A 27068-nucleotide genomic window follows, 5' to 3' on the forward strand; every position below is an offset into this window, starting at 1 on the left:
CCACTCTTAAATATCACCTGAACCAGCGCAGGTGAAACACCTTCCGACTAACGAGATGGACAAGCCAGCACAGGTGTAACACATACTGACTAATGAGCTGACACCAATCGGTGCGCCCTACGTGCTAACGTGCTATCGTACAACCTCTACATATAAATGGAAAATCCAAAGCCTGGAACAGTAATGCCAGATTTAGGGAACAGCCACAGTAGTACATTCCTGTGCCATAAAGGTCCAGACCTCTTAGCAGAGGTAACTTAACTATATCATCATGAACTGTATTGTTTAATGCTGTCTGTTTCCTTGTACTCCCTCTCTCTCTCTCTCTCTGTCTCTTTCTCTATCCCTATCTCTCTATCCATCCCCCTCCTCCCTCGCTCCCCCCTCTTTCTCTCCCTCTCTCTCTCTATCCCTCTATCCCTCTCTCTCTCTCTCTCTCTCCCTCTCTCTCTCCCTCCCCAGGGTACCATGGTTCGAACATTGAACAATATGGCGGAGCTGAGAGGTTCTAGGTTTGGTCGTCCCTGGTCGAGGCACGGACTCAAGCTCCTTTTCTGGTTCGCCAACGATTACATCGTCTTTGACAACGACAACCAGATGTTTGCAAATTACGACCCCGAAGAGGGAGACTTTGGTTTCCATCACTTCCGCAACAGACGTGAGTGTGAAAACAATGTCTGCAAGAGGCTGCTTCCTGATGATGGCTACCCATTCTATGAGGTGGGCAACCTCCACCTCACAGCATCTGATTCCATGCCTGAGTACGTCAGTGAGGACAACACTGGTAACATAGATACCAGCAACATGGACCGTCTCATCATCAGTATGCGTCCAGACATGACAGTGGATAAGGTCTATGTGACGAAGCACGAGGACCTGAGGAGCTTCGACCCGGTCAACACCTATCGCATTAGCAGGGGGTTGCTCATGATCATATGCGGCCATCCATTCGCGGACATGTCATTGGGGTACTTCCTGGAACAGGTGGGCTATTCTACCTATGAGCCAATGAGATATATTGATCAGTGTTCTAGTACCGCCCAAATCGAATTCCCAAGCCCCGCCCCCAGGGAGTCTAGAGATACCAGAATGAATATAGAAGATGGATCCAGAGCTCCACCCAGAGCTGCACCCAGAGCTCCACCCAGAGCTGCACCAGGCTTCTGGGAAAGCTGCTGTACCATACTGTTATATATTTTTATTTTAGTTGTTTTATTTATTTTATTTAACCTTTATTTAACCAGGTCGGCCAGTTGAGAACTAGTTCTCATTTACAACTGCGACCTGGCCAAGATAAAGCAAAGCAGTGCGACACAAACAACAACACAGAGTTACACATGGAGTAAAACAAACATACAGTCAATAACACAATAGAAAAAGTCTCTATACAGTGTGTGCAAATGGCGTGAGGAGGTAAGGCAATAAATAGGCCGTAGTGGTGAAATAATTACAAGTCAGCAAATTAACACTGGAGTGATAGATGAGCAGATGATGATGTGCAAGAGAGCAAAAAGTAAATAAAAACAATATTGGGATGAGGTAGGTAGTTGGATGGGCTTCTTACAGATGAGTTGTGTACCACTGAGGTAGGTAGTTGGATGGGCTTCTTACAGATGAGTTGTGTACCGCTGAGGTAGGTAGTTGGATGGGCTTCTTACAGATGAGTTGTGTACCGCTGAGGTAGGTAGTTGGATGGGCTTCTTACAGATGAGTTGTGTACCGCTGAGGTAGGTAGTTGGATGGGCTTCTTACAGATGAGTTGTGTACCGCTGAGGTAGGTAGTTGGATGGGCTTCTTACAGATGAGTTGTGTACCGCTGAGGTAGGTAGTTGGATGGGCTTCTTACAGATGAGTTGTGTACCGCTGAGGTAGGTAGTTGGATAGGCTTCTTACAGATGAGTTGTGTACAGTTGCAGAGATCAGTTAGCTGCTCAGATAGCTGATGCTTAAAGTTAGTAAGGGAGATATAAGTCTCCAACTTCAGCAATTTTTGCAATTCGTTCCAGTCACTGGCAGCAGAGAACTGGAAGGAAAGGCGGCCAAAGGGGGTGTTGGCTTTGGGGGTGACCAGTGAGATATACCTGCTGGATCACGTGCTACGGGTGGGTGTTGTTATGGTGGCCAGTGAGCTGAGATAAGGCGGAGCTTTACCTAGCAAAGACTTATAGATGACCTGGAGCCAGTGGGTGACGAATATGTAACGAAGGCCAGCCGACGACAGGATACAGGTCACAGTGGTGGGTGGTATATGGGGCTTTGGTGACAAAACGGATGACACTGTGATAGACTGCATCCAGTTTACTGAGTAGAGTGTTGGAGGCTATTTTATAAATGACATCGCTGAAGTCGAGGATCGGTAGGATGGTCAGTTTTACGAGGTTATGTTTGGCAGCTGTAGATCAGTGTCCTTTAGTCCTGGTCCTGGGGATCCTGAAGGGGTGCACTTTTTAGTTCATTATATTGAAAAAATATATTTTTGCTTATTTGAGTTTTTTACCCTTTGCAGTTCATTATGGTATGTTAATTTTCACTAATACATTTAGTCGTTTATCAGACACTCTTATCCAGAGTGACTTCAGTGCATTAAACTAAAGGCAGATAAACAACAACATCCTGTATCACATAGGAAGTCAACTGTTTCTGTTACCATTACTGAGAGGGTTGTTGCTGTTGGGGTCTGCTATTGGCTAATATACTTCTGTATTTTAAAATACAAACTACATGCATTTTAATTAAATACACTTCAAAATACACGTATCTTGTTGTTTCTGTTTCAAACATTGATCTTTATGTTATTTTGTATTTTGACATTTTCCCCCTTTCCCTTGTTGTAATCAATGTAGTTTCCTCTTCACTTCAACCCAAAACATGTGATGACATTAAATCAATGTGGAAAAGGCTGATTGGATTTGCAAGTCAACTACATAAGAGCATTTCATCTAGTGGCCGACAATGAATGCAACAAGTAGTCATTCTCTAATTCTTTAGAGGCTAATTCATTGAGTCTATATACCAACTCTATACACCAATGAATGCAACAAGTAATCATTCTCTAATTCTTTAGAGGCTAATTCATTGAGTCTATATACCAACTCTATACACCAATGAATGCAACAAGTAGTCATTCTCTAATTCTTTAGAGGCTAATTCATTGAGTCTATATACCAACTCTATACACCAATGAATGCAACAAGTAATCATTCTCTAATTCTTTAGAGGCTAATTCATTGAGTCTATATACCAACTCTATACACCAATGAATGCAACAAGTAGTCATTCTCTAATTCTTTAGAGGCTAATTCATTGAGTCTATATACCAACTCTATACACCAATGAATGCAACAAGTAGTCATTCTCTAATTCTTTAGAGGCTAATTCATTGAGTCTATATACCAACTCTATACACCAATGAATGCAACAAGTAATCATTCTCTAATTCTTTAGAGGCTAATTCATTGAGTCTATATACCAACTCTATACACCAAATCTATATACCAGTCTACCAAGTCTATATACCAGTCTACCAAGTCTATATACCAAATCTATATACCAGTCTACCAGGTCTATATACCAAATCTGTATACCTGTCTACCAAATCTATAAACCAAATCTATGTACCAGTCTACCAAGTCTATACACCAGTCTACCAAGTCTATACACCAAATCTATATACCAGTCTACCAAGTCTATACACCAGTCTACCAAGTCTATACACCAACTCTATACACCAGTCTACCAAGTCTATATACCAACTCTATATACCAGTCTACCAAATCTATATACCAGTCTACCAAATCTATATACCAGTCTACCAAATTTATATACCAGTCTACCAAGTCTATATACCAGTCTACCAAGTCTATATACCAGTCTACCAGGTCTATATACCAAATCTTTATACCAGTCTACCAAGTCTATAAACCAAATCTATGTACCAGTCTACCAAGTCTATACACCAGTCTACCAAGTCTATAAACCAAATCTATATACCAGTCTACCAAGTCTATATACCACATCTATATACCGGTCTACCAAGTCTATATACCAGTCAACCAAGTCTATATACCTAATCTATATACCAGTCTACCATGTCTATATACCAAATCTATTTACCAGTCTACCAAATCTATATACCAGTCTACCAAATCTATATACCAGTCTACCAAGTCTATATACCAGTCTACCAAGTCTATATACCAAATCTATATACCAGTCTACCAAGTCTATATACCAGTCTACCAAATCTATTTACCAGTCTACCAAGTCTATATACCAGTCTACCAAATCTATATACCAGTCTACCAAATCTATATACCAGTCTACCAAATCTATATTCCAGTCTACCAAGTCTATATACCAGTCTACCAAGTCTATATACCAAATCTATATACCAGTCTACCAAGTCTATATACCGTCTACCAAATCTATTTACCAGTCTACCAAGTCTATATACCAGTCTACCAAATCTATATACCAGTCTACCAAATCTATATACCAGTCTACCAAATCTATATACCAGTCTACCAAGTCTATATACCAAATCTATATACCAGTCTACCAAGTCTATATACCAAATCTAGAGTCAATCTGATTTATGGTTCATGAGTAAATGTTTAAAGTATGTTGTAGCATTAGCATGTGTGCTAACATGCGTCTATAGGTACAGTGCGGCCATATTTGAATGTAGCAACTATTTTTTTCTCAAAACTATTAAAGACTAAAAATCTGAAGTGAATCTGATGTATTGTTCATAAAGGAGAAGATGATTACAGATGGTTTTGAACATTAGTTGTAAATAATGATTTGTTAATAGTTGCCATGTTATTTTGGAGATATCAGTACAACATTATAGGGACAAAGTAGAATCTCAATTCAACGGCTCAGACACAAGAGGTATGTGGCAGGGTCTACAGTCATTCACGGATTACAAAAAGAAACCCAGCCCAGTCACGGACCAGGATGCCTTGCTCCCAGGCAGACTAAATAACTTTTTTGCCCGCTCTGAGGACAATACAGTGCCACTGACACGGCCTGCAACCAAAACATGCGGACTCTCCTTCACTGCAGCCGAGGTGAGTAAAACATTTAAACGTGTTAACCCTCGCAAGGCTGCAGGCCCAGACGGCATCCCCAGCCGCGCCCTCAGAGCATGCGCAGACCAGCTGGCTGGTGTGTTTACGGACATATTCAATCAATCCCTATACCAGTCTGCTGTTCCCACATGCTTCAAGAGGGCCACCATTGTTCCTGTTCCCAAGACAGCTAAGGTAACTGAGCTAAACGACTACCTCCCCGTAGCACTCACTTCCGTCATCATGAAGTGCTTTGAGAGACTAGTCAAGGACCATATAACCTCCACCCTACCTGACACCCTAAACCCACTCCAATTTGCTTACCGCCCAAATAGGTCCACAGACGATGCAATCTCAACCACACTGCACACTGCCCTAACCCATCTGGACAAGAGGAATACCTATGTGAGAATGCTGTTCATCGACTACAGCTCAGCATTTAACACCATAGTACCCTCCAAACTCGTCATCAAGCTCGAGACCCTGGGTCTCGACCCCGCCCCTGTGCAACTGGGTACTGGACTTCCTGACGGGCCGCCCCCAGGTGGTGAGGGTAGGTAACAACATCTCCACCCTGCTGATCCTCAACACTGGGGCCCCACAAGGGTGCGTTCTGAGCCCTCTCCTGTACTCCCTGTTCACCCACGACTGCGTGGCCACGCACGCCTCCAACTCAATCATCAAGTTTGCGGACGACACAACAGTGGTAGGCTTGATTACCAACAACGACGAGACGGCCTACAGGGAGGAGGTGAGGGCCCTCGGAGTGTGGTGTCAGGAAAATAACCTCACACTCAACGTCAACAAAACTAAGGAGATGATTGTGGACTTCAGGAAACAGCAGAGGGAACACCCCCCTATCCACATCGATGGAACAGAAGTGGAGAGGGTAGTAAGTTTTAAGTTCCTCGGCGTACACATCACAGACAAACTGAATTGGTCCACCCACACAGACAGCATCGTGAAGAAGGCGCAGCAGCGCCTCTTCAACCTCAGGAGGCTGAAGAAATTCGGCTTGTCACCAAAAGTACTCACAAACTTCTACAGATGCACAATCGAGAGCATCCTGTCGGGCTGTATCACCGCCTGGTACGGCAACTGCTCCGCCCACAACCGTAAGGCTCTCCAGAGGGTAGTGAGGTCCGCACAACGCATCACCGGGGGCAAACTACCTGCCCTCCAAGACACCTACACCACCCGATGTCACAGGAAGGCCATAAAGATCATCGAGGACAACAACCACCCGAGCCACTGCCTGTTCACCCCGCTATCATCCAGAAGGCGAGGTCAGTACAGGTGCATCAAAGCTGGGACCGAGAGACTGAAAAGCAGCTTCTATCTCAAGGCCATCAGACTGTTAAACAGCCACCACTAACATTGAGTGGCTGCTGCCAACACACTGTCAATGACACTGACTCAACTCCAGCCACTTTAATAATGGGAATTGATGGGAAATGATGTAAATATATCACTAGCCACTTTAAACAATGCTACTTAATATAATGTTTACATACCCTACATTATTCATCTCATATGTATACGTATATACTGTACTCTATATCATCTACGGCATCTTTATGTAATACATGTATCACTAGCCACTTTAACTATGCCACTTTGTTTACATACTCATCTCATATGTATAGTCAGTTATAGTTATAGTTTTGGAATTGTTAGTGAGATTACTCGTTGGTTATTACTGCATTGTCAGAACTAGAAGCACAAGCATTTCGCTACACTCGCATTAACATCTGCTAACCATGTGTATGTGACAAATAACATTTGATTTGATTTGAACATTCAATGTGGTTCATCTTAGAGACGTCCATGATATTGATGACAAGTTTCAAGTTGAAAGGCCACTGTGGAGTGGATTTACAGGGATTTAAATGGACACATAAAATCTGCTTTGTGTTGAAGATGTGTGTGGTTTAATGGCTCTGCTTGGTGCTCCTTGTGTTTCTACCTGATCCTCTCACTCCACCTTGTGGCCACAGATGGAACAGCACTCCAGACTGACTGAAGAGGAGAAAGAGATGGAGAGAGACGGAGAAAAACAAAGAGAGGTATGAAGACGCCGACACACATCAGATCACGTTGATACAGCCTCCCTGTGTTATGTGGTGTAATCCAGGCAGTATTATGTGGTGTAATCCAGGCAGTATTATGTGGTGTAATCCAGGCAGTATTATGTGGTGTAATCCAGGCAGTATTATGTGGTGTAATCCAGGCAGTATTATGTCCAGGGTGTAATCCAGGCAGTATTATGTGGTGTAATCCAGACAGTATTATGTGGTGTAATCCAGGCAGTATTATGTGGTGTAATCCAGGCAGTATTATGTGGTGTAATCCAGGCAGTATTATGTGGTGTAATCCAGACAGTATTATGTGGTGTAATCCAGACAGTATTATGTGGTGTAATCCAGGCAGTATTATGTGGTGTAATCCAGACAGTATTATGTGGTGTAATCCAGACAGTATTATGTGGTGTAATCCAGGCAGTATTATGTGGTGTAATCCAGACAGTATTATGTGGTGTAATCCAGACAGTATTATGTGGTGTAATCCAGACAGTATTATGTGGTGTAATCCAGGCAGTATTATGTGGTGTAATCCAGGCAGTATTATGTGGTGTAATCCAGGCAGTATTATGTGAGGGGGACATGAGGAAACAACACCACTGCTTTGTTTCAGTGTTATTGACAGCTTTTATTTATATATGTTAAGTAGAAACAGCAGAAACAGGATGTTAATACAGTTCTACATTTTACCAACCCGTCCCCTGTAACCACTACAATATCTCTGGTCCAAGGCGTTATTATGTGCGTCCTGCTTGAATGCTCAGCATCCGCAAGCTTCACGTAACGACCTGGACCAGAGCTACCTCAGAAATAGACCTTGACAGATAATATAAACAGTGTGTGGAGCATGGAGCAGCCAGAGCCACCAGTCAGCCAGGATCAGCCAGTCAGCCTAGATCTGCCAGATCCGCCAGTCAGCCAGGATCCGCCAGTCAGCCAGGAGAGCTTCCTCTCAGTCCTGAGCTACCCCTCAGTCTTGAGCTACCCCTCATTCCCGAGCTACCCCTTAGTCCCGAGCTACCCCTCAGTCCCGAGCTATCCCTCCGTCCCGATCTACCTCAGTCCCGAGCTGTCCCTCAGTCCGGAGCTGCCCCTCAGTCCAGTGGGGCCCTTTGTTAAGATTAGTAGGCCAAGGTCGATGGCGAGGGTCGCCAATCTAAGGACGCTAAGGAGGTGTACAAAGACAATGATGGAGTGGGGTCCACGTCCAGTGCCAGAGCCGCCACCGTGGACAGACGCCCACCCAGACCCTCCCATATGGGTTTTGGTGTGCGGCCAGGGGTCCGCACCTTAGGGGGTACTGTCACGCCCTGGTCGTAGTATTCTGTGTTCTCTTTATTATTTTGGTTAGGCCAGGGTGTGACATGGGTGATTTATGTGGTGTGTTTCGTCTAGGTTTTTTTTGTAGGTAATGGGATTGTGTTGAGTGAAGTATTCTAGGTAAGTCTATGGTTGCCTGTAGTGGTTCTCAATCAGAGGCAGGTGTTTATCGTTGTCTCTGATTGGGAACCATGTTTAGGCAGCCATATTCTTTAGGTCTCTGGTGGGTGATTGTTCCTGTCTCTGTGTGTTGCTCCAGATAGGACTGGTTCGGTTTTTCACATTTCTTGTTTTGTAAATTGTTCGTATTTTTCATCTTTCATTAAAGATGTATAAAGATAACCACACTGCATTTTGGTCCTCCTCTCTTTCACCAGAAGAAAACCGTAACACACACATTCCCCTTAACAACAGTTGTTATTCTGAGAACACACATTCCCCTTAACAACAGTTGTTATTCTGAGAACACACATTCCCCTTAACAACATTTGTTATTCTGAGAACACACATTCCCCTTAACAACATTTGTTATTCTGAGAACACACATTCCCTTAACAACAGTTGTTATTCTGAGAGCACACATTCCCCTTAACAACCCTCAGAATCAGGTTATAACAAGGATCTTATTGAAGACATTTACAGTTAAAGTCGGGAGTTTAAATACACCTTAGCTAAATACATTTAAACGCAGTCTTTTTATAATTCCTGACATTTAATCCTAGTAAAAATTCCCTGTCTTAGGTCAGTTAGGATCACCACTTTATTTTAAGAATGTGAAATGTCAGAATTATAGTAGAGAATGATTCATTTCAGTTTTTATTTCTTTCATTGCATTCCCAGAAGTCCCGTTTGCGACGAAGCTTTAACTACCTGACATGTCTTGAGATGTTGCTTCAATATATCCACATAATTTTCCCTCCTCATGTTGCCATCTATTTTGTCCCTTGTCCAGCAAAGCACCCCCAGAACATGATGCTGGCAAACTCGTGCTTCACGGTTGGGATGGGGTTCTTCGGCTTGCAAGCCTCCCCTTTTCCTCCAAACATAACGATGGTCAGTATGGCCAAACAATTGTACTTTTGTTTCATCAGACCAGAGGACATTTTTATCACCTCTAACAGGTCTGATTGGTGACCAGTCTAGTAACTCCTTTATCACCTCTAACAGGTCTGATCGGTGACCAGTCTAGTAACTCCTTTATCACCTCTAACAGGTCTGATTGGTGACCAGTCTAGTAACTCCTTTATCACCTCTAACAGGTCTGATCGGTGACCAGTCTAGTAACTCCTTTATCACCTCTAACAGGTCTGATTGGTGACCAGTCTAGTAACTCCTTTATCACCTCTAACAGGTCTGAACGGTGACCAGTCTAGTACCTCCTTTATCACCTCTAACAGGTCTGATCGGTGACCAGTCTAGTACCTCCTTTATCACCTCTAACAGGTCTGATTGGTGACCAGTCTAGTAACTCCTTTATCACCAGGTGCTAAAGGAGGAACTAAAGTAACATGCAAAACAGGCTAGAAAAAGAGAGGTTTATAACAGTACCTGAATTATTGGTTGTTACTGACGGACTAAAACTGATCCTAGATAAAAGCTCCAACTCTGAGACGCTTCATGAATCGAAGAGGCAGGAAGTAGGGAAGAACTGTGTGGTATGGAACACAGCCCAGGACTAGGATTACTTTCAGTATCATTTCCTGAACACTGGACTCTTCATGGGAAGTCCTGCCCCCAGAGTAAATAACACACACACACACACCCACACACAGGCAGCAAAGCTTGTAGATCATCAAATCAACTTCTCACACGGATCTACAGGGACATCGAGCACCAGAAAATAGAGATTACATTTATATAAAAACACCAGGTACAGTATAAATGTTTTATGATGTGATTTTTGTGATCTAGTCTGTCTTTAACTAAAACAAGATAGGTCTCGTCTGTCTTTAACTAAACAAGTTAGGTCTCGTCTGTCTTTAACTAAAACAAGTTAGGTCTCGTCTGTCTTTAACTAAAACAAGTTAGGTCTCGTCTGTCTTTAACTAAAACAAGTTAGGTCTCGTCTGTCTTTAACGAAACAAGTTAGGTCTCGTCTGTCTTTAACGAAACAAGTTAGGTCTCGTCTGTCTTTAACTAAACAAGTTAGATCTAGTCTGTCCTTAATAAACACGTCTGTCCTCCCCTCCATCTACACCTGCATTGCTTGCTGTTTGGGTTTTAGGCTGGGACCAGACCTCTTAACAGAGGCTTATACTGTATATGGAAGGTAACTTAACTGTTTCACCATGAACTGTATTGTTTTATGCTGTCTGTTTCCTTGTACTCTCTCTCTCTATATATATATATATATCCCCCTCTCTCTCTATATATATATATATCCCCTCTCTCTCTATATATATATATCCTCTCTCTCTATATATATATATCCCCCTCTCTCTCTATATATATCTCTCTCTATATATATCTCTCTCTCTCTATATATATATATCCCCTCTCTCTATATATATATATATCCCCCCTCTCTCTATATATATATATCCCCCTCTCTCTCTATATATATATATCCCCCTCTCTCTATATATATATATCCCCTCTCTCTATATATATATATATATATATCCCCTCTCTCTCTCTATATATATATATCCCCTCTCTCTCTATATATATATATATCCCCTCTCTCTATATATATATATATCCCCCTCTCTCTCTATATATATATATCCCCCTCTCTCTCTATATATATATATCCCCCTCTCTCTCTCTATATATATATATCCCCCTCTCTCTCTATATATATATATATCCCCCTCTCTCTCTCTATATATATATCCCCTCTCTCTCTCTATATATATATATCCCCTCTCTCTCTATATATATATATCCCCCTCTCTCTCTATATATATATATATCCCCTCTCTCTCTATATATATATATCCCCCTCTCTCTCTATATATATATATCCCCCTCTCTCTCTATATATATATATCCCCCTCTCTCTCTATATATATATATCCCCCTCTCTCTCTATATATATATATCCCCTCTCTCTCTATATATATATATCCCCTCTCTCTCTATATATATATATCCCCCCTCTCTCTATATATATCTCTCTCTATATATATCTCTCTCTCTCTCAATTCAATTCAAATTCAATTCAAGGGCTTTATTGGCATGGGAAACATGTGTTAACATTGCCAAAGCAAGTGAGGTATATAATATATAAAGTGAAATAAACAATAAAAATTAACAGTAAACATCACACATACAGGTGTTTCAAAACAATAAAGACATTACAAATGTCATATTATATATATATATATACAGTGTTTTAACAATGTACAAATGGTTAAGGTATACAAGGGAAAATAAATTAGCATAAATATGGGTTGTATTTACAATGGTGTTTGTTCTTCACTGGTTGCCCTTTTCTCGTGGCAACAGGTCACAAATATTGCTGCTGTGATGTCACACTGTGGAATTTCACCCAGTAGATATGGGAGTTAATCACAAGTGGATTTGTTTTCGAATTCTTTGTGGATCTGTGTAATCTGAGGGAAATGTGTATCTCTAATATGGTCATACATTGGGCAGGAGGTTAGGAAGTGCAGCTCAGTTTCCACCTCATTTTGTGGGCAGTGAGCACATAGCCTGTCTTCTCTTGAGAGCCATGTCTGCCTACGGCGGCCTTTCTCAATAGCAAGGCTATGCTCCCTGAGTCTGTACATAGTCAAAGCTTTCCTTAATTTTGGGTCAGTCACAGTGTGTCAGGTATTCTGACCGCTGTGTACTCTCTGTGTAGGGCCAAATAGCATTCTAGTTTGCGCAGTTTTTTTTGTTAATTCTTTCCAATGTGTCAAGTAATTATCTTTTTGTTTTCTCATGATTTGGTTGGGTCAAATTGTGCTGATGTCCTCTCTCTCTCTCTCTCTCTCTCTCTCTCTGTCTCTCTCTCTATCCCTATCTCTCTATCCATCCCCCTCCTCCCTCGCTCCCCCTTTCTCTCCCTCTCTCTCTCTCTCTCTCTCTCTCTCTCTCTCTCTCTGTCTCTCTCTCTATCCCTATCTCTATATCCATCCCCCTCCTCCCCCCTTCTCTCTCCCTCTCTCTCTCCCTCCCCCAGTGGTACCATGGTTCGAACATTGAACAATATGGCGGAGCTGAGAGGTTCTAGGTTTGGTCGTCCCTGGTCGAGGCACGGACTCAAGCTCCTTTTCTGGTTCGCCAACGATTACATCGTCTTTGACAACGACAACCAGATGTTTGCAAATTACGACCCCGAAGAGGGAGACTTTGGTTTCCATCACTTCCGCAACAGACGTGAGTGTGAAAACAATGTCTGCAAGAGGCTGCTTCCTGATGATGGCTACCCATTCTATGAGGTGGGCAACCTCCACCTCACAGCATCTGATTCCATGCCTAATTATGTCAGGAAGTACAACACTGGTAACATAGATACCAGCAACATGGACCGTCTCATCATCAGTATGCGTCCAGACATGACAGTAGATAAGGTCTATGTGACCCAGCACGAGGACCTGAGGAACTTCGACCCGGTCAACACCTATTGCATCAGCAGGGGTTGCTCATGATCATGTGCGGCCATTCATCCGCGGACATGTCATTGGGGTACTTCCTGGAACAGGCGGGCTATTCCACCCACGAACCAATTTCAATTATGTATCAGGGCATCGCCCCAGGGAGTCTAGGGATACCAAGATTAATATAGAAGTTGAATCCAGAGCTCCGCCCAGAGCTGCACCAGGCTTCTGGGAAAGCTACTGTACCATACTGTAACCAGGCTTCTGGGAAAGCTACTGTACCATACTGTAACCAGGCTTCTGGGAAAGCTACTGTACCATACTGTAGATCAGTGTCCTTTAGTCCTGGTCCTGGGGACCCTGAAGGGGGGAACTTTTTAGTTTATTACCCCAGCACATTGCTGTTCATTATGGTATGTTAATTTTCACGAATACATTTAGTCGTTTATCAGACACTCTTATCCAGAGTGACTTCAGTGCATTAAACTAAAGGCAGATAAACAACAACATCCTGTATCACATAGGAAGTCAACTGTTTCTGTTACCATTACTGAGAGGGTTGTTGCTGTTGGGGTCTGCTACTGGCTAATATACTTCTGTATTTTAAAATACAAACTACATGCATTTTAATTAAATACACTTCAAAATACACGTATCTTGTTGTTTCTGTTTCAAACATTGATCTTTATGTTATTTTGTATTTTAACATTTTCCTCCTTTCCCTTGTTGTGATCAATGTAGTTTCCTCTTCACTTCAACCCAAAACATGTGATGACATTAAATCAATGTGGAAAAGGCTGATTGGATTTGCAAGTCAACTACAGAAGACCATTTCATCTAGTGGCCGACAATGAATGCAACAAAGTCATTCTCATTCTTTAGAGGCTAATTCATTGAGTCTATATACCAACTCTATACACCAATGAATGCAACAAGTAATCATTCTCTAATTCTTTAGAGGCTAATTCATTGAGTCTATATACCAACTCTATACACCAATGAATGCAACAAGTAGTCATTCTCTAATTCTTTAGAGGCTAATTCATTGAGTCTATATACCAACTCTATACACCAAATCTATATACCAGTCTACCAAGTCTATATACCAAATCTATATACCAGTCTACCAAGTCTATATACCAAATCTATATACCAGTCTACCAGGTCTATATACCAAATCTTTATACCTGTCTACCAAATCTATAAACCAAATCTATGTACCAGTCTACCAAGTCTATACACCAGTCTACCAAGTCTATACACCAACTCTATACACCAGTCTACCAAGTCTATATACCAGTCTACCAAATCTATATACCAGTCTACCAAGTCTATATACCAGTCTACCAAGTCTATACACCAACTCTATACACCAGTCTACCAAGTCTATATACCAACTCTATATACCAGTCTACCAAATCTATATACCAGTCTACCAAATCTATATACCAGTCTACCAAATCTATATACCAGTCTACCAAGTCTATATACCAGTCTACCAAGTCTATATACCAAATCTATATACCAGTCTACCAGGTCTATATACCAAATCTTTATACCAGTCTACCAAGTCTATAAACCAAATCTATGTACCAGTCTACCAAGTCTATACACCAGTCTACCAAGTCTATAAACCAAATCTATATACCAGTCTACCAAGTCTATATACCACATCTATATACCGGTCTACCAAGTCTATATACCAGTCAACCAAGTCTATATACCTAATCTATATACCAGTCTACCATGTCTATATACCAAATCTATTTACCAGTCTACCAAATCTATATACCAGTCTACCAAATCTATATACCAGTCTACCAAGTCTATATACCAGTCTACCAAGTCTATATACCAAATCTATATACCAGTCTACCAAATCTATATACCAGTCTACCAAATCTATATACCAGTCTACCAAATCTATATACCAGTCTACCAAGTCTATATACCAGTCTACCAAGTCTATGTACCAAATCTATATACCAGTCTACCAGGTCTATATACCAAATCTTTATACCAGTCTACCAAGTCTATAAACCAAATCTATGTACCAGTCTACCAAGTCTATATACCAGTCTACCAAGTCTATACACCAAATCTATATACCAGTCTACCAAGTCTATATACCACATCTATATACCGGTCTACCAAGTCTATATACCAGTCTACCAAGTCTATATACCTAATCTATATACCAGTCTACCATGTCTATATACCAAATCTATTTACCAGTCTACCAAATCTATATACCAGTCTACCAAATCTATATACCAGTCTACCAAGTCTATATACCAGTCTACCAAGTCTATATACCAAATCTATATACCAGTCTACCAAGTCTATATACCAGTCTACCAAATCTATTTACCAGTCTACCAAGTCTATATACCAGTCTACCAAATCTATATACCAGTCTACCAAATCTATATACCAGTCTACCAAATCTATATTCCAGTCTACCAAGTCTATATACCAGTCTACCAAGTCTATATACCAAATCTATATACCAGTCTACCAAGTCTATATACCGTCTACCAAATCTATTTACCAGTCTACCAAGTCTATATACCAGTCTACCAAATCTATATACCAGTCTACCAAATCTATATACCAGTCTACCAAGTCTATATACCAAATCTATATACCAGTCTACCAAGTCTATATACCGTCTACCAAATCTATTTACCAGTCTACCAAGTCTATATACCAGTCTACCAAATCTATATACCAGTCTACCAAATCTATACCAGTCTACCAAGTCTATATACCAAATCTATATACCAGTCTACCAAGTCTATATACCAAATCTATATACCAGTCTACCAAGTCTATATACCAAATCTATATACCAGTCTACCAAGTCTATATACCAAATCTAGAGTCAATCTGATTTATGGTTCATGAGTAAATGTTTAAAGTATGTTGTAGCATTAGCATGTGTGCTAACATGCGTCTATAGGTACAGTGCGGCCATATTTGAATGTAGGAACTCTTTTTCTCAAAACTATTAAAGACTAAAAATCTGAAGTGAATCTCATGTATTGTTCATAAAGGAGAAGATGATTACAGATGGTTTTGAACATTAGTTGTAAATAATGATTTGTTAATAGTTGCCATGTTATTTTGGAGATATCAGTACAACATTATAGGGACAAAGTAGAATCGCAATTCAACGGCTCAGACACAAGAGGTATGTGGCAGGGTCTACAGTCAATCACGGATTACAAAAGAAAACCAGCCCAGTCACGGACCAGGATGCCTTGCTCCCAGGCAGACTAAATAACTTTTTGCCCGCTCTGAGGACAATACAGTGCCACTGACACGGCCTGCAACCAAAACATGCGGACACTCCTTCACTGCAGCCGAGGTGAGTAAAACATTTAAACGTGTTAACCCTCGCAAGGCTGCAGGCCCAGACGGCATCCCCAGCCGCGCCCTCAGAGCATGCGCAGACCAGCTGGCTGGTGTGTTTACGGACATATTCAATCAATCCCTATCCCAGTCTGCTGTTCCCACATGCTTCAAGAGGGCCACCATTGTTCCTGTTCCCAAGACAGCTAAGGTAACTGAGCTAAACGACTACCTCCCCGTAGCACTCACTTCCGTCATCATGAAGTGCTTTGAGAGACTAGTCAAGGACCATATAACCTCCACCCTACCTGACACCCTAGACCCACTCCAATTTGCTTACCGCCCAAATAGGTACACAGACGATGCAATCTCAACCACACTGCACACTGCCCTAACCCATCTGGACAAGAGGAATACCTATGTGAGAATGCTGTTCATCGACTACAGCTCAGCATTTAACACCATAGTACCCTCCAAACTCGTCATCAAGCTCGAGACCCTGGGTCTCGACCCCGCCCTGTGCAACTGGGTACTGGACTTCCTGACGGGCCGCCCCCAGGTGGTGAGGGTAGGTAACAACATCTCCACCCTGCTGATCCTCAACACTGGGGCCCCACAAGGGTGCGTTCTGAGCCCTCTCCTGTACTCCCTGTTCACCCACGACTGCGTGGCCACGCACGCCTCCAACTCAATCATCAAGTTTGCGGACGACACAACAGTGGTAGGCTTGATTACCAACAACGACGAGACGGCCTACAGGGAGGAGGTGAGGGCCCTCGGAGTGTGGTGTCAGGAAAATAACCTCACACTCAACGTCAACAAAACTAAGGAGATGATTGTGGACTTCAGGAAACAGCAGAGGGAACACCCCCCCTATCCACATCGATGGAACAGAAGTGGAGAGGGTAGCAAGTTTTAAGTTCCTCTGCGTACACATCACAGACAAACTGAATTGGTCCACCCACACAGACAGCATCGTGAAGAAGGTGCAGCAGCGCCTCTTCAACCTCAGGAGGCTGAAGAAATTCGGCTTGTCACCAAAAGTACTCACAAACTTCTACAGATGCACAATCGAGAGCATCCTGTCGGGCTGTATCACCGCCTGGTACGGCAACTGCTCCGCCCACAACCGTAAGGCTCTCCAGAGGGTAGTGAGGTCCGCACAACGCATCACCGGGGGCAAACTACCTGCCCTCCAAGACACCTACACCACCCGATGTCACAGGAAGGCCATAAAGATCATCGAGGACAACAACCACCCAAGCCACTGCCTGTTCACCCCGCTATCATCCAGAAGGCGAGGTCAGTACAGGTGCATCAAAGCTGGGACCGAGAGACTGAAAAGCAGCTTCTATCTCAAGGCCATCAGACTGTTAAACAGCCACCACTAACATTGAGTGGCTGCTGCCAACACACTGGCAATGACACTGACTCAACTCCAGCCACTTTAATAATGGGAATTGATGGGAAATTATGTAAATATATCACTAGCCACTTTAAACAATGCTACTTAATGTAATATTTACATACCCTACATTATTCATCTCATATGTATACGTATATACTGTACTCTATATCATCTACTGCATCTTTATGTAATACATGTATCACTAGCCACTTTAACTATGCCACTTTGTTTACATACTCATCTCATATGTATAGTTAGTTATAGTTATAGTTTTGGAATTGTTAGTTAGATTACTCGTTGGTTATTACTGCATTGTCAGAACTAGAAGCACAAGCATTTCGCTACACTCGCATTAACATCTGCTAACCATGTGTATGTGACAAATAACATTTGATTTGATTTGAACATTCAATGTGGTTCATCTTAGAGACGTCCATGATATTGATGACAAGTTTCAAGTTGAAAGGCCACTGTGGAGTGGATTTACAGGGATTTAAATGGACACATATAATCTGCTTTGTGTTGAAGATGTGTGTGGTTTAATGGCTCTGCTTGGTGCTCCTTGTGTTTCTACCTGATCCTCTCACTCCACCTTGTGGCCACAGATGGAACAGCACTCCAGACTGACTGAAGAGGAGAAAGAGATGGAGAGAGACGGAGAAAAACAAAGAGAGGTATGAAGACGCCGACACACATCAGATCACGTTGATACAGCCTCCCTGTGTTATGTGGTGTAATCCAGGCAGTATTATGTGGTGTAATCCAGGCAGTATTATGTGGTGTAATCCAGGCAGTATTATGTGGTGTAATCCAGGCAGTATTATGTGGTGTAATCCAGACAGTATTATGTGGTGTAATCCAGGTAGTATTATGTGGTGTAATCCAGGCAGTATTATGTGGTGTAATCCAGACAGTATTATGTGGTGTAATCCAGGCAGTATTATGTGGTGTAATCCAGACAGTATTATGTGGTGTAATCCAGACAGTATTATGTGGTGTAATCCAGGCAGTATTATGTGGTGTAATCCAGACAGTATTATGTGGTGTAATCCAGACAGTATTATGTGGTGTAATCCAGGCAGTATTATGTGGTGTAATCCAGGCAGTATTATGTGGTGTAATCCAGGCAGTATTATGTGGTGTAATCCAGACAGTATTATGTGTGAGGGGGACATGAGGAAACAACACCACTGCTTTGTTTCAGTGTTATTGACAGTTTTTATTTATATATGTTAAGTAGAAACAGCAGAAACAGGATGTTAATACAGTTCTACATTTTACCAACCCGTCCCCCTGTAACCACTACAATATCTCTGGTCCAAGGCGTTATTATGTGCGTCCTGCTTGAATGCTCAGCATCCGCAAGCTTCACGTAACGACCTGGACCAGAGCTACCTCAGAAATAGACCTTGACAGATAATATAAACAGTGTGTGGAGCATGGAGCAGCCAGAGCCGCCAGTCAGCCAGGATCAGCCAGTCAGCCTAGATCTGCCAGATCCGCCAGTCAGCCAGGATCCGCCAGTCAGCCAGGCTTCCTCTCAGTCCTGAGCTACCCCTCAGTCTTGAGCTACCCCTCAGTCTTGAGCTACCCCTCATTCCCGAGCTACCCCTTAGTCCCGAGCTACCCCTCAGTCCCGAGCTATCCCTCCGTCCCGATCTACCTCAGTCCCGAGCTGTCCCTCAGTCCGGAGCTGCCACTCAGTCCAGTGGGGCCCTTTGTTAAGATTAGTAGGCCAAGGTCGATGGCGAGGGTCGCCAATCTAAGGATGCTAAGGAGGTGTACAAAGACAATGATGGAGTGGGGTCCACGTCCAGTGCCAGAGCCGCCACCGTGGACAGACGCCCACCCAGACCCTCCCATATGGGTTTTGGTGTGCGGCCAGGGGTCCGCACCTTAGGGGGGTACTGTCACGCCCTGGTCGTAGTATTCTGTGTTCTCTTTATTATTTTGGTTAGGCCAGGGTGTGACATGGGTGATTTATGTGGTGTGTTTCGTCTAGGTTTTTTTTGTAGGTAATGGGATTGTGTTGAGTGAAGTATTCTAGGTAAGTCTATGGTTGCCTGTAGTGGTTCTCAATCAGAGGCAGGTGTTTATCGTTGTCTCTGATTGGGAACCATATTTAGGCAGCCATATTCTTTAGGTCTCTGGTGGGTGATTGTTCCTGTCTCTGTGTGTTGCTCCAGATAGGACTGGTTCGGTTTTTCACATTTCTTGTTTTGTAAATTGTTCGTATTTTTCATCTTTCATTAAAGATGTATAAAGATAACCACACTGCATTTTGGTCCTCCTCTCTTTCACCAGAAGAAAACCGTAACACACACATTCCCCTTAAAAACAGTTGTTATTCTGAGAACACACATTCCCTTAACAACAGTTGTTATTCTGAGAACACACATTCCCCCTTAACAACAGTTGTTATTCTGAGAACACACATTCCCCTTAACAACATTTGTTATTCTGAGAACACACATTCCCCTTAACAACATTTGTTATTCTGAGAGCACACATTCCCCTTAACAACAGTTGTTATTCTGAGAACACACATTCCCCTTAACAACATTTGTTATTCTGAGAGCACACATTCCCTTAACAACAGTTGTTATTCTGAGAGCACACATTCCCTTAACAACAGTTGTTATTCTGAGAACACACATTCCCCTTAACAACAGTTGTTATTCTGAGAGCACACATTCCCCTTAACAACATTTGTTATTCTGAGAGCACACATTCCCCTTAACAACAGTTGTTATTCTGAGAACACACATTCCCCTTAACAACAGTTGTTATTCTGAGAACACACATTCCCCTTAACAACAGTTGTTATTCTGAGAACACACATTCCCCTTAACAACAGTTGTTATTCTGAGAACACACATTCCCCTTAACAACAGTTGTTATTCTGAGAACACACATTCCCCTTAACAACAGTTGTTATTCTGAGAGCACACATTCCCCTTAACAACAGTTGTTATTCTGAGAACACACATTCCCTTAACAACAGTTGTTATTCTGAGAACACACATTCCCCTTAACAACAGTTGTTATTCTGAGAGCACACATTCCCCTTAACCAGTTGTTATTCTGAGAGCACACATTCCCCTTAACAACCCTCAGAATCAGGTTATAACAAGGATCTTATTGAAGACATTTACAGTTAAAGTCGGGAGTTTAAATACACCTTAGCTAAATACATTTAAACGCAGTCTTTTTATAATTCCTGACATTTAATCCTAGTAAAAATTCCCTGTCTTAGGTCAGTTAGGATCACCACTTTATTTTAAGAATGTGAAATGTCAGAATTATAGTAGAGAATGATTCATTTCAGTTTTTATTTCTTTCATCGCATTCCCAGAAGTCCCATTTGCGACAAAGCTTTAACTACCTGACATTTCTTGAGATGTTGCTTCAATATGTCCACATCATTTTCCCTCCTCATGTTGCCATCTATTTTGTCCCTCGTCCAGCAAAGCACCCCCAGAACATGATGCTGGCAAACTCGTGCTTCACGGTTGGGATGGGGTTCTTCGGCTTGCAAGCCTCCCCCTTTTTCCTCCAAACATAACGATGGTCAGTATGGCCAAACAATTGTACTTTTGTTTCATCAGACCAGAGGACATTTTTTATCACCTCTAACAGGTCTGATTGGTGACCAATCTAGTAACTCCTTTATCACCTCTAACAGGTCTGATTGGTGACCAGTCTAGTAACTCCTTTATCACCAGGTGCTAAAGGAGGAACTAAAGTAACATGCAAAAATAACATGCAAAACAGGCTAGAAAAAAAGAGGAGTTTATAACAGAACCTGAATTACTGGTTGTTACTGACGGACACTAATCAACTTCTCACACGGATCTCCAGGGACATCGAGCACCAGAAAAATAGAGATTACATTTATTTAAAAACACCAGGTACCGTAAAAACATTTATGATGCTTTTTGGTGATCTAGTCTGTCTTTACTAAACAAGTTAGATCTAGTCTGTCTTTATTAAACAAGTTAGATCTAGTCTGTCTTTATTAAACAAGTTAGATCTTGTCTGTCTTTATTAAACAAGTTAGATCTAGTCTGTCTTTACTAAACAAGTTAGATCTAGTCTGTCTTTATTAAACAAGTTAGATCTAGTCTGTCTTTACTAAACAAGTTAGATCTAGTCTGTCTTTATTAAACAAGTTAGATCTAGTCTGTCTTTACTAAACAAGTTAGATCTAGTCTGTCTTTACTAAACAAGTTAGATCTAGTCTGTCTTTACTTAACAAGTCTGTCCCCCTCCATCTACACCTGCTCCTACAACTGCATTGCTTGCTGTTTGGGGTTTTAGGCTGGGTTTCTGTACAGCACTTTGAGATATCAGCTGATGTACGAAGGGCTTTATAAATACATTTGATTTGATTTGATTGAAGTGGATTTAACAAGTGACATCAATAAGGGATCATATCTTTCACCTGGATTCACCTGGTCAGTCTATGTCATGGAAAAAGCAGTTCTTCCTAATGTTTTATACACTCAGTGAATATTTATATACTTTTTTATATGAAGTTTTTCCAGAATAATAAAGCTGTATGTATCAACTTTTAATAAGTTGACGTTACCTGAAAGCTGACAGATTGTGGCTGAAAATATATACATTATCATCCCATTTTTTCTGCTTTAAAACATGGTACGGTAAGAGACAGATTTTCCCTTCTGTTTACGACGGTTCACTTTGAACTTTAACAGGTATATGTTTAACTATTTAAACCTTTAACTTTAACAGGTATATGTTTAACTATTTAAACCTTTTAACTTTAACAGGTATACTGTGTTTAACTATTTAAATCTTTTATGTTTAACTATTTAAACCTTTAACTTTAACAGGTATACTGGTTTAAACCTTATAACTTTAACAGGTATACTGTTTAACAGGTATACTGTGTTTAACGGTTTAAACCTTATAAACTTTAACAGGTATACTGTTTTGTAACTATTTAAACCTGGCATTCATTGTCATGTAGTTAAATATTTTATTCCCTTTAAGTTTCATGTTCCTGGATCCTTCAGGAGATTCTATTTCAAACTAACACTTGACTCATCCAGGCGTGGTCCCAAATGACACCCTATTCCCCATTGGGTCCTGTTCAAAAGAAGGGCACTATATAGGGAATAGGGTGGCAATTGGGACTCACAGAAAGTGTATTGTTTAATTTAACACATGAATCATCCAGGCTTTATCCCAAATGACACATTCCACAGCAACAATACGATTTGATTTCGTCTGATTTTTAAAAGTTTGTTTCTATTGAACAGGCCATACTAATAAAGGCATTTTAATTAATGATATGAAGAGAGCCTTGGTCCTCCTTTCTATTTGATGTCCTATTGTCACGTTCCACAGCAAGAAAACCAAATATGTCACTGAAACAGAAAGGGGAACTAACAAAGAGTCACTGACAGCAACCAGAATGAAACGGGTTTTAGGAGGGTTCTGAAAGACACTCATGGGGGTGTGACTAGCAACAACAACGGGAGCCTAAAAGACACCCACCATGAGACCCACTAAATTCAACAAGAAGAGGTAAACAAAAGAAAAACACAAACCAAACTTCAAGACAGGAAGTAAACCACAAAGTGGAGAAAAACGAAAACAGGGAAGATCACATAAAGGAATGTTTGTCTAGAAATGAAAATAGGGAGAGACAACTAAAGGAGTTAACCCTCCACATCTATCAAGACAACTAAAGGAGTTAACCCTCCACATCTATCAAGACAACTAAAGGAGTTAACCATCCACATCTATCAAGACAACTAAAGGAGTTAACCCTCCACACCTATCAAGACAACTAAAGGAGTTAACCCTCCACATCTCTCAAGACAACTAAAGGAGTTAACCCTCCACACCTATCAAGACAACTAAAGGAGTTAACCCTCCACATCTACCAAGACAACTAAAGGAGTTAACCCTCCACATCTACCAAGACAACTAAAGGAGTTAACCCTCCACATCTATCAAGACAACTAAAGGAGTTAACCCTCCACATCTATCAAGACAACTAGAGGAGTTAACCCTCCACATCTACCAAGACAACTAAAGGTGGTAACCCTCCACATCTATTAAGACAACTAAAGGAGTTAACCCTCCGCATCTATTAAGACAACTGGAGCACTGGGCCAGACACTCTTAAATAACACCTGGGCCAGCCACTCTTAAATAACACCTGGGCCAGCCACTCTTAAATATCACCTTGGCCAGCCACTCTTAAATATCACCTGGGCCAGCCACTCTTAAATATCACCTGGTCCAGCCACTCTTAAATATCACCTTGGCCAGCCACTCTTAAATATCACCTGGGCCAGCCACTCTTAAATATCACCTGGTCCAGCCACTCTTTAATATCACCTGGGCCAGCCACTCTTAAATATCACCTTGGCCAGCCACTCTTAAATATCACCTTGGCCAGCCACTCTTAAATATCACCTGGTCCAGCCACTCTTAAATATCACCTTGGCCAGCCACTCTTAAATATCACCTGGGCCAGCCACTCTTAAATATCACCTTGGCCAGCCACTCTTAAATATCACCTTGGCCAGCCACTCTTAAATATCACCTGGTCCAGCCACTCTTAAATATCACCTTGGCCAGCCACTCTTAAATATCACCTGGTCCAGCCACTCTTAAATATCACCTGGGCCAGCCACTCTTAAATATCACCTGGTCCAGCCACTCTTAAATATCACCTGGTCCAGCCACTCTTAAATATCACCTGGACCAGCCACTCTTAAATATCACCTGGTCCAGCCACTCTTAAATATCACCTGGTCCAGCCACTCTTAAATATCACCTGGACCAGCCACTCTTAAATATCACCTGGGCCAGCCACTCTTAAATATCACCTGGTCCAGCCACTCTTAAATATCACCTGAACCAGCGCAGGTGAAACACCTTCCGACTAACGAGATGGACAAGCCAGCACAGGTGTAACACATACTGACTAATGAGCTGACACCAATCGGTGCGCCCTACATGCTAACGTGCTATCGTACAACCTCTACATATAAATGGAAAATCCAAAGCCTGGAACAGTAATGCCAGATTTAGGGAACAGCCACAGTAGTACATTCCTGTGCCATAAAGGTCCAGACCTCTTAGCAGAGGTAACTTAACTATATCATCATGAACTGTATTGTTTAATGCTGTCTGTTTCCTTGTACTCCCTCTCTCTCTCTCTCTCTCTGTCTCTTTCTCTATCCCTATCTCTCTATCCATCCCCCTCCTCCCTCCCCCCCCCTCTTTCTCTCCCTCTCTCTCTCTATCCCTCTATCCCTCTCTCTCTCTCTCTCTCTCTCCCTCTCTCTCTCCCTCCCCCAGGGGTACCATGGTTCGAACATTGAACAATATGGTGGAGCTGAGAGGTTCTAGGTTTGGTCGTCCCTGGCCGAGGCACGGACTCAAGCTCCTTTTCTGGTTCGCCAACGATTACATCGTCTTTGACAACGACAACCAGATGTTTGCAAATTACGACCCGAAGAGGGAGACTTTGGTTTCCATCACTTCCGCAACAGACGTGAGTGTGAAAACAATGTCTGCAAGAGGCTGCTTCCTGATGATGGCTACCCATTCTATGAGGTGGGCAACCTCCACCTCACAGCATCTGATTCCATGCCTGAGTACGTCAGTGAGGACAACACTGGTAACATAGATACCAGCAACATGGACCGTCTCATCATCAGTATGCGTCCAGACATGACAGTGGATAAGGTCTATGTGACGAAGCACGAGGACCTGAGGAGCTTCGACCCGGTCAACACCTATCGCATTAGCAGGGGGTTGCTCATGATCATATGCGGCCATCCATTCGCGGACATGTCATTGGGGTACTTCCTGGAACAGGTGGGCTATTCTACCTATGAGCCAATGAGATATATTGATCAGTGTTCTAGTACCGCCCAAATCGAATTCCCAAGCCCCGCCCCCAGGGAGTCTAGAGATACCAGAATGAATATAGAAGATGGATCCAGAGCTCCACCCAGAGCTGCACCCAGAGCTCCACCCAGAGCTGCACCAGGCTTCTGGGAAAGCTGCTGTACCATACTGTTATATATTTTTATTTTAGTTGTTTTATTTATTTTATTTAACCTTTATTTAACCAGGTCGGCCAGTTGAGAACTAGTTCTCATTTACAACTGCGACCTGGCCAAGATAAAGCAAAGCAGTGCGACACAAACAACAACACAGAGTTACACATGGAATAAACAAACATACAGTCAATAACACAATAGAAAAAGTCTATATACAGTGTGTGCAAATGGCGTGAGGAGGTAAGGCAATAAATAGGCCGTAGTGGTGAAATAATTACAAGTCAGCAAATTAACACTGGAGTGATAGATGAGCAGATGGTGATGTGCAAGAGAGCAAAAAGTAAATAAAAACAATATTGGGATGAGGTAGGTAGTTGGATGGGCTTCTTACAGATGAGTTGTGTACCACTGAGGTAGGTAGTTGGATGGGCTTCTTACAGATGAGTTGTGTACCGCTGAGGTAGGTAGTTGGATAGGCTTCTTACAGATGAGTTGTGTACTGCTGAGGTAGGTAGTTGGATAGGCTTCTTACAGATGAGTTGTGTACCGCTGAGGTAGGTAGTTGGATGGGCTTCTTACAGATGAGTTGTGTACCGCTGAGGTAGGTAGTTGGATGGGCTTCTTACAGATGAGTTGTGTACCGCTGAGGTAGGTAGTTGGATGGGCTTCTTACAGATGAGTTGTGTACCGCTGAGGTAGGTAGTTGGATAGGCTTCTTACAGATGAGTTGTGTACAGATGAGGTAGGTAGTTGGATAGGCTTCTTACAGATGAGTTGTGTACCGCTGAGGTAGGTAGTTGGATGGGCTTCTTACAGATGAGTTGTGTACCGCTGAGGTAGGTAGTTGGATAGGCTTCTTACAGATGAGTTGTGTACCGCTGAGGTAGGTAGTTGGATGGGCTTCTTACAGATGAGTTGTGTACCGCTGAGGTAGGTAGTTGGATGGGCTTCTTACAGATGAGTTTTGTACCGCTGAGGTAGGTAGTTGGATAGGCTTCTTACAGATGAGTTGTGTACCGCTGAGGTAGGTAGTTGGATGGGCTTCTTACAGATGAGTTGTGTACCGCTGAGGTAGGTAGTTGGATGGGCTTCTTACAGATGAGTTGTGTACCGCTGAGGTAGGTAGTTGGATGGGCTTCTTACAGATGAGTTGTGTACAGTTGCAGAGATCAGTTAGCTGCTCAGATAGCTGATGCTTAAAGTTAGTAAGGGAGATATAAGTCTCCAACTTC

General features: G+C 42.2%; 1 protein-coding gene, 1 long non-coding RNA gene and 1 pseudogene across 2 annotated transcripts; all 3 read left to right on the forward strand.

Annotated features, from left to right (window-relative positions):
* Positions 1-468: 468 nt before the first annotated feature.
* Positions 469-1259, forward strand: LOC121845201. Its single transcript, XM_042316045.1, has one exon. It carries the CDS (start codon positions 469-471, stop codon positions 1255-1257), a length of 789 nt encoding a protein of 262 aa, XP_042171979.1. The 3' UTR covers positions 1258-1259.
* Positions 1260-1496: 237 nt separating this feature from the next.
* LOC121845202 lies at positions 1497-27068 on the forward strand. The gene is made up of 3 exons (XR_006082425.1): positions 1497-1539; positions 1587-1868; positions 26344-27068. It is a non-coding gene; the product is annotated as an uncharacterized LOC121845202 (long non-coding RNA).
* Positions 21523-25923, forward strand: LOC121845200 (annotated as a pseudogene).

Source organism: Oncorhynchus tshawytscha, unplaced genomic scaffold (assembly GCF_018296145.1).
Source record: "Oncorhynchus tshawytscha isolate Ot180627B unplaced genomic scaffold, Otsh_v2.0 Un_contig_2548_pilon_pilon, whole genome shotgun sequence".
In the NCBI taxonomy this organism is placed as follows: Eukaryota; Metazoa; Chordata; class Actinopteri; order Salmoniformes; family Salmonidae; genus Oncorhynchus; species Oncorhynchus tshawytscha.

Bases quoted from the DNA above. Each gene is read 5' to 3' on its own strand.
- LOC121845201 (XM_042316045.1), top strand. From the start codon at position 469: ATGGTTCGAACATTGAACAATATGGCGGAGCTGAGAGGTTCTAGGTTT.